We start from the raw sequence: 9,158 nt of genomic DNA, 5'->3' as shown, positions 1-9,158 counted from the left end.
ATACAATCGTCTCACGTCAGCTTCCACGTCATTTTTAGTATTACTTTAAATTTCATGCCCAAGTCAGCTTCCACGTCAGCTGCCACATCAGCTCAATATTTTTTTTTTTATAAATTGTAGAAGAATTTAAATAATTATGTTTTTATTATTGCTCACAAATTAAACATCAAATTCATTCCAAATAATTAAAATTCTTCTCCAACTAATTTAAATTTTTAACTATAAATTCATATATAATGAATTTTTTATTTTAAATTTGAATATCTGTAACAAATTCACAAAAATTTTGAGTTTTTTCTAGCTTATTCATGAAATTCACTAATTTTTCAATATCAACTATCACTAACTTTCAATTCAAATTTAAATTTTAATCCAAAAGAAATATGAAAAAATTTGAATTGAGAGAAAAAATTTAAAAAACAAAATAAAAAGTAAATTGAATGTTTTTTTGGTTTTTGGGGGTGGGGGGCTGGTGCTGAAAATGGGGATGGGGGTTGGCTGATGTGAAGAAAGGGAGTTGGGGAAGGATATAGGTGGGTGAGGGCTAGTGCGTTAGGGGTGGGGGGTTGGGGGTGGCTGGATGGGTTGGGGGTGGGATAGGGGTGCTGGACGGGGCTGGGGGTAGGGTTGCTGGAGAGGGTGAGGGGTGGGGTGAGGTGCTGTATGCGAGGAGGAGTGCTGGGGGTGGGGGTGTTGGATGGGGGTGGGGGTACTAGATCGAGGGGGTGGGGTGGGGGTGCTGGACGAGGTTGAGGGGTGGGGTGAAGGGTGGTTGGACGGGGGTTGGGGGTTGGGAGAGGGGGCTTTTTTTAAAAAAAAAATTAATTTATTATTTTTAAATTTTAAAAAATATTTTTAAATTAAAAATGATGGAGGGAAAAAAGGTCTTTTTTATTTTTTTTCAATTTTAATATTATTTTAATATAAATATATTGCTTTCACTCGCTCATACACGCGTGTAGTAAAATCCTACTCAGAAATTTTAATGCCACATAGATTCGGTCAACGGTCAAAAGGCTTAAAATATTGAGTTTTAGTGAGTTAAAGGGTTCAGATGACAAACATGTAAGTAGGAGTATGCACATTACAAAACGGACATAGTACACCATCGAGCCATTTTGCCCTACTTATATTCCTAGCGTATTAATTAAAGATTTTACATAAAAACCGATGGATGAGTGGTCAAGTACATGCTTTTGTTCTCCGTTTGTGGAAATTGCTTCCATCACTAACCAGTTCAGCACGGTTAGTGGACTTTTATGTCGGACCTCAAATTCAGACCTATTCTCCAAAATCAAATCTATCAACAAACTAAGGTCCAACATTTACATCTACAAGCTAGCCATCAACATACCGACATCCTTTTATTGTAGTCTTCCCCTATTGGGCATATACTTTTCTCCGTTAGACTCTTGTAAGGGTGGGTATGAGAAGGTCTCCTTCTCCCTAGTCAAAGCTTATTAATCCCTGATTGAGAACTCGTTTTGCTTCTCTTTCCATTTCACCGATCTCTTCCTCTACTTATGACTCTAGTATGTTAGTTGGAGTTCAACTAATTAAAGTTTTGAATTTCAACACAAAATGTTAGGGATATTTTTATTTAAATATTAATTGTAATTCAAAAATATATGTTTAATTATATTTAAACAATGACTAAATATTACTCCCTCCGTCTTATGTATCACTTTTCAGATTTCGAGATTCAAACAAATTTATCTTTGATCGTAGTTTTTTTATATATCTTTTAAATATTTTGAATTGTCAATAATTTGACTTATAATACTTTTTGCGTAGTTTTCAAATATATAAACTTTAATTTAAAATCTTGAAGATTTCGTGCCTAAATTTATGGTCAAACTAAACTGTTTGACTATCGAAAAACAAAAAGTGAAACATAATTTGAAAAAAATGGAGAAAAAAACATCCCGAATAAAAAAAAAAAAAAAAACAGCTATCAAGACTTAAAAGGCAGTCTGATGCACTAAAGTTCCCTATATGCGAGGTTTGAAAAAGGATCAGATCATAAAGATCTATTGTACACAATCTTACCTTACATTTCTACTAAATGTTATTTCCACATCTTGAGCCCATGACTTCTTGATCACATCGACACTGTTTTTTACAATTTTATGTGTTGTAAATGGTATTCTTTTATGGCTAAGTAACATAAATTCCGATAGTTTGGAGTTTAATTACAGAATCTCAACATTTATCATAATTACTAAAAATCTCAATTTTGAATCTGTCGAGATACATAATTAGCTCCCAATACATTAAATCAAGATACATTTATTTATTCGGCGTTAAAGACATTCGGAATTTCATCTCTGATGACACTTTTGTAGTTAGTGATAAAAAAAAAATAACAAAATCGTGGTCGGGAAGGTTAGAGTAGCCAAAGCCATTGGAATTTTTATTTTTCCTTTGTACAGATACATAATTAGCTCCCGATACATTTTTTTTTATTTTGGATCTGTCGAGATACATAATACATCCAACGAAGATACATTATTTCCTAAATAAAGATGTATAATTAGCTTTCGATACATCCAATGAAGGTACATAATTAGTTTAAATTTTATAATTATTTTGTAATGGTGAAAATCTTTGTAAATATAGTAAGTTAAAGCTCTATATTTATGTTATTTTTCCCTTCTTTTATCTGGCTTCTCCTACCACTCTAATTATGGGCCTCCAATATGTACTGAATAAACTGGGCTTCAAGATTCAAACATTCACCCTTAGCTAAGCCCTACTATAAATATCCATACTGCTTCACTCTCCAAAAACCCTAAATCCCCGTAGCAGCTTCTTCCTTCTCTCAGGTATATACACTTCCATCAAACCCTAAATCTTAAATTTTTTTTACTATATATAATGCATATATTTATATGATTCATCTGTTTGTAGGTAAGTTGGTGAATTTATTGTAGGGTTCAGAATTTCTACCTATCCAAATGGCTCCTAAAGGTACATTTTTAGCTCTTTTTTGGTGAGATTCGGTTAATATATGAGTTGAATATGCTGACATTTTTTGCTCTTTTTTTGTGAGATTTGGTTAATATATGTGCTGAGCTATGTTTATTATATCGTTGGAAATATGAAAAGTTGTTGTTTTTATGTTGTCTAATAATATACTCCCTCCGTCCCATTTTATCCGTCCCAAATTTCCTAATTTGATGTCCCATTTTACGACAGACAATTTTTTTTTTACCATTATACCCTTAGTGTAATTCATTACTCCTTTTTATTAGCATCTTTGAAAAATGTTGCAAAGAAGTGTACCATTAAAAATATAAATGGTGTTTTGTTATTAGTCATCCATGAACTAACAACAAGACACAATTAAGAGGGGCAAAATGGTAAAGTTACATTACCAATCAATGGTTTCTTAATAGCTGTGCCATCCCAGTTTGGGACGGTTAAAATGGGATGGAGGGATTAGATAATTGTTGGACTTATATATAATTGGTGTTGATAATACATTTGATAAAAGATTTCAGTAGTTTTATTGTTACTTGTGTTAAAGGCATGAATATCCAGAGGATTTTTAACATTTGAAGCTGTTAAAACCTTAATTCTTTTTTTTTTGTGTTTGATTTCTTTTTTCTGGTGTGGCTTAATTTTGCTATCATTTGAGATATAGTTTAGAATATGTGAAGAATATGCCTGTTGTGTTGTTGGAAATGTGAAAAGCTGTTGTCTTTATGTGTGAAAAAAATATGAGTATTTATTGAACTTAGCTCTAATCTGTGATATGCTCTTTGTAGCCCTCTGGTCATTTTTATTTGTCCAATTTGGACTTTGCACACTTTCTAAGAAACTATGATTAGCAGGAGTATTTTACCACAGTACACACATATTAATTGAAGTGTAGATATATGTCTTGGGAAATAATTTGGGGAACAAGTAATAATTAATGTTGAGGTCTAAGCATGAAAAAAGTTACTATGTTTTTCCTTGATATGCTAAAACTGAAAATGTACTTTTAGTATATTGGACAAGTAAAAGTTAACCGGAGGACTATTTAATTGGTGTCGATAACACATTTGGAAAAAGATTTCAGTATTTTTATTGTAATTTATGGCAAAGGCATTAATAAGTCTGGGTTCTTATTGTCTGTTGGGGGTAGTGATAGTAGCTTTTGTGTAGTGAGGACTTTCCAGTATTGTAATAAGAAAATGCTTAGTTGAAGCTGTTAAACCCCTGAGCCGAGTGTCTTTTTGAAAGAGACTCTCTACCTCCTAGAGGTTGGGGCAAGGTTTGCCTACATTCTGCGCTCCCCATATCCCACTTTGTGGGACTTCACTAGGTATGTTGTTGGGTGGAAAATGGCATTGAGTTGTTTTGGTGAATAGTCTAGTGGTGTGGTGTTTTTCTGCATTTTGTTGAGATTATTGGAAAACATATTAATGAGTCATGTTATGAGTCATTTGTTTTAGTAGAAACTGCAGCTTCAATTTTTGCAAAAAAACTGATAATTGGAGTGGGAGAGGTAGTAGTCAGGGACTTGTATGTTTGGTGCATTTCTGAAGTTTCAGGAAAATATAATTATTGCATTGATTATTGTTGTCTATAGCAAGTCGAAATAGGTTATGTGATCTTGATAAATGTGCCATTGTTTTAGTAACAATTGGAGCTTTAATACTTGCAAAAAAAAGAAGTCTGTAAGTGGAGTTGGACAGATGTATAGGGTTGTGTATAATTGGTGCATTTCTGAAATTTCTTGAAACTAGAGTAGTTGCCTTAATTACTTTGTGTATGGTAAGTGGGCCCTCGGTAGGTTCCGGAAGCTTGATAAATGAGAAGCTAGTATATTTGAAATAGTTTTGCAATATTTAGATTTTTTGTTTGTTTCGAGAAAGATTATCTTAATTAGGCTTGAATTTTTTACCTGGCCTGCTTAATACTCTCAATTATGGAATCATTAGGGTTAGTATAAGAGTCAATATTCTGATTTGGGTGATCTTCTAACATCCTGCTACCTAAAGACATTGAAACCTGCAGGAAGTAATTCATTTATGACTAGGACGAACTAGGCTTAGAGGTGTGTAGATAAGTGTATAAATTCTAAATGTGCTAGGAGGAAAAATCAATTGTACTACTTAGATTGATTTGAAGAGTGGATGTTAATTTATTTGCTGCCTCTGTACTAAAATCCTAATACTGGAATTTTAATCTTTGATTGCAGGTGATTCAACCAAAAAAACTGACCCTAAGGCTCAAGCCGTCAAGGCTGCCAAGGCTGTCAAGTCAGGATCAACCTCTAAGAAGAAGTCACAAAAGATAAGGACAAAAGTCACATTCCACCGTCCTAGAACTTTGAAGAAGGATAGAAACCCCAAGTATCCTCGTGTTAGTGCACCTGGAAGGAACAAGCTTGATCAGTATGCCATTCTCAAGTATCCTCTCACCACCGAGTCTGCGATGAAGAAGATTGAAGACAACAACACTCTTGTTTTCATTGTGGACCTCAAAGCTGATAAAAAGAAGATAAAGGATGCTGTGAAGAAGATGTACGACATTCAGACAAAGAAAATCAACACATTGATCAGGTATATTTCCTGCTGTGCTGTTCTTCATACCAATATAGTCCTAAAATGATAAAATTCAAAGGTTCATATGAAAATTGGTCGGCGTCCAACCATCATGTCAAACGATGAAAGAATGTCAACCTGCTCAAGGACTATATTTCTTTCAACTTCATCAGCTGTTCTTCATTTTGCCTTGTTCATTCCTTGCTAAACTGCTTTTTGTCTTCATTGTTCAGGCCTGATGGTACAAAGAAGGCATATGTGAGGTTGACTCCTGACTATGATGCTTTGGATGTCGCCAACAAGATTGGGATCATCTAAATTAATGGCCTGTTTAGTATTTTAAGAGAATTTAGAATATTTGATTTTTGTTTCTTTGAACACTTGAATGCAAGTGCCTTGTGTTTTGGATTCTAAATTTTGCATTTCAGAGACGTATTTGCTCCATATATAAGGGAATTTCAACCTTGTCCTCGATTTTTCTTAAATTTCTCTCAAAGGGGTTTCTATGATCTTAAGCCCCTTGAGTCGAAGGGGGTCAAGAATCATGAATGATTGTGAGCCTTACATTGCCTCTTTAAGTTAATGTCCTCTTTTGGTTTTTAAGTTATGCTTCCATGAAATAGATATTAACTAGTACGCTAATGATCTTGAGCAACCATATCATTTGTCCAACCAGCATAGATGCTTCTGTATTACAAGAATATTATCTGCCCAGCAGTATCCGGTAAGTGCTGACTGTTTTTGTTAGTACGTGATCACTCTGCTTTGAAGTTAACGAGGAAGTTTTGTTTATAATTCCTTTACACATTTTGTGATTATAGCTGGTTGCTAATACTTGTTCAAGGCATTCTCCTAATATAATTTGGATATCTTTAGTTCCTCATACCATAGCATTATCTGCGTAACTTAAGCACCGTGCCTTTATAGATTAAAGCTTCATCAAAGAATTCATCAAGTGGGTAGTAGTTGTAAGTTGAGAATTGAGGTATGTAAGGTTAAATCCTCTTGTTTCACCTCAATACCGCGAATGGTTTTGGTATATCTTTGTACAGCAACCTCCAGCACTCAATTTCCTTGTGGCAGAGTTTTTGACCTTTATTCAGATCCCAAAGTATATGTTCTAACTTCATTATTTTTGCCCATTTACATCGGGTACAGGGGTAAACATTTTTCACAACCATATGGATTCAATGAAAGACTTAATTAATACTCCCTGTTTCTCCCCATTTAACTTCTCAATATACCTCACAATCTCAAGAAACTTGACTAGGTACCTTCAAATGCATCTTTAAAATTCATTGATATTTGATATCTATTCTGTAGTACTTCAAAAAATTACAAGGTGAGCGGCAATGACATCTTCGTTTTCCCTTCCATGTTGTGTCGCTGGACATTGAATTGTGGAGCTATGTATCAAAATTCTCGAAGAAAATCAGTTTCTTGACTCTTCATTGCGTGCTCGAGGAAGTAGCCAAGAAGTTCATAAATCTCAGACTTGTGGGCATGTCTCTTGTCTCCAGTAACAAATACATGAATTTTGCATTTGATTTCAACCCAACTACAACCAGGGACCGTCTTCAATCCCTTTTCCCTCATCTCATTCCTTACAATGGACACACTCTGCCATCTTCCAGCAGCAGAATGTGCATTCGACAGCATCACATACGATGAAACATCTCCGGGCTCTAAAGCCAACACCTTTTCAGCAGCATACTCCCCTAACTTCGTGTTAGAGTGAATCTGGCAGCCCCCCAACAATGCCTTCCAAAATCCTAAACCAGGATCAAAAGGCAAATCCTGAATAAATTTCTCAGCTTGTTGAAACCTCCCTGAACGCGATAACAGATCAACCATACATGCATAATGCTCAGATTTCAACAGCTCAGCATCCTGAGTTCTTGCCTGCTCAAAATACGTATAGGCCTCATCAACAAGACCAACATGACTACACGCCAATAACAAACCAAGAAGAGTGACACTATTTGGCTTGACTCCCACCTCTTTCATCCTCTGAAACAACTCAATCGCGGCTTCCCCGCTCCCATTCTGGGCATGAGCACATATTAAAGCATTCCAACTCACTACATTTCTTTCACAAAGTCCAACAAAAACGCGAACACAATCCTCTAAACTCCCACATTTCGCGTAAAAACTAACAAGAGAATTCCCCACAAACACACCAACCTCACCCAAGTACTTCAAAGCACAAGCATGATAACTTTTTCCCCTTCCTAACACCGCCATATTTGCAGCTGCACTAAACAAAGAAGGAAAAGTCGATTGATCAGGCACACAACCTCGTCTCAACATCTCAACAAAAAGATCAACAGCCTCTTCATTACGTCCTTTCTTGCTAAAACCACTAATCATAGCATTCCAAGAAACAACATTCCTCTCTGGAATCACCCGAAAGACTTCCATCGCTTCATCAAACCTATCTTCTTTAAGATACCCACATAGTAAACTCGTGTACGAAACAGCATTTGGTTCATGTGTATCCTCAAAAACAAATCGAGCTTCGTCAACGCTACTTAACTTCACGTAAAGGTTCAAAAGCGAACTACCCACGTAAACATTCGAGTTAAGCCCAAGTTTTATCGAAACCCCATGAAACTGCTTTCCTAAATTTGAATCATCGAGAAACACGGATGACTGCATAACAACGCTGAATGTAAACTCATTGGGTTTAATATTCAACGCAAACATTTTTGAGAACATAGAGATAGCTTTATTGTGTTGGTTCAATCTAGTAAAATGGCTTATTAAAGATGTAGCTGATACTACATCTCGTTGAGGCAATTCATCGAACAGTTGGTAGGCAATTGGATCAGTTTGGGTAAGCCATTTACAAGATAATCGAGTAGAACGGAACAAGCACAATGAATTCATATAACGCATGGTGAATGGGCTAATTTATGTTGTTCGGAGTCTTCAAAATATGGACCAGTGCATGTCGGATACTAAAAAATGCACTATTTTAATAGATTTAATATGGATGTATTTTTGAAAAGTACGAGCGAGTTAACATTATGAATTTTATTTGAAATGAATTATTGGATTCTTTCATTGTTCATAAACTAAAAATTTTGGTCTTTTATTCCATGTCTCGGAATATTAGTTACTTCAAGTAGTGTAGTGGAATTGAGCTGATATAGGAGTGTAATAAATTGACAACTTCTAGAGCAACAAATTAATTAAGCTTGTAATTTTATTATCTACATGCACACACCATTGGCCAAGTTTTCAACAAGTATAGTATGGCAGTGGAGACAACAAACATTATGTGATTCTTTACGCATGTTTTAGTTTTTATGGACAAAATTATTTACTAATAATTATTGATTTCGTAAAATTAATTATGGTGTACAAAAATAGTTGGAATGTCATCACCATTATTAACATAATATATTCATTGTATTTCCATATAGTGGAGTTTGGGGAGGATAAAGTGTACGCAGTCTATACCACTACCAACCTCGGTTCATGACAGATAACAGTATAACAAACAAAAAAATATAAAAGTACAGAACAAAATTATAACACACTGCTAGATAATAAAGGAAATAAGATACCCACAAGGTAATACTATAAAATCATATACATCAGTGAAACACAACGAAC

General features: G+C 34.9%; 2 protein-coding genes across 2 annotated transcripts; one reads left to right on the top strand and one right to left on the bottom strand.

The window, feature by feature from the left end:
• Positions 1–2,690: 2,690 nt before the first annotated feature.
• On the top strand, positions 2,691–6,002 carry LOC107843011 (60S ribosomal protein L23a). Its single transcript, XM_016687131.2, has 4 exons — positions 2,691–2,825; positions 2,911–2,970; positions 5,192–5,555; positions 5,771–6,002. The coding sequence occupies exons 2-4, from the start codon at positions 2,958–2,960 to the stop codon at positions 5,853–5,855; spliced, it is 462 nt and encodes a 153-aa protein (XP_016542617.1). The 5' UTR covers positions 2,691–2,825; positions 2,911–2,957; the 3' UTR covers positions 5,856–6,002.
• Positions 6,003–6,655: 653 nt separating this feature from the next.
• Positions 6,656–8,903, bottom strand: LOC107842192 (pentatricopeptide repeat-containing protein At5g42450, mitochondrial). The gene has a single exon (XM_016685942.2). The coding sequence runs from the start codon at positions 8,433–8,435 to the stop codon at positions 6,951–6,953; it is 1,485 nt and encodes a 494-aa protein (XP_016541428.1). The 5' UTR covers positions 8,436–8,903; the 3' UTR covers positions 6,656–6,950.
• Positions 8,904–9,158: the final 255 nt, after the last annotated feature.

The sequence above is a fragment of the Capsicum annuum genome, chromosome 9 (assembly GCF_002878395.1).
Source record: "Capsicum annuum cultivar UCD-10X-F1 chromosome 9, UCD10Xv1.1, whole genome shotgun sequence".
Lineage (NCBI taxonomy): Eukaryota > Viridiplantae > Streptophyta > Magnoliopsida > Solanales > Solanaceae > Capsicum > Capsicum annuum.
Note: the sequence above shows the minus strand (reverse complement) of the source record. Positions and strands in the feature narration are given on the sequence as shown.

What these genes read in the sequence shown, in the direction of transcription:
- LOC107843011 (XM_016687131.2), top strand. An exon ending in AAAATCAACACATTGATCAG is followed by an intron (nt 5,556 to 5,770) that starts GTATATTTCCTG and finishes TTCATTGTTCAG; the next exon opens with GCCTGATGGTACAAAGAAGG.
- LOC107842192 (XM_016685942.2), bottom strand. Translation starts at nt 8,435, where the DNA reads ATGCGTTATATGAATTCATTGTGCTTGTTCCGTTCTACTCGATTATCT.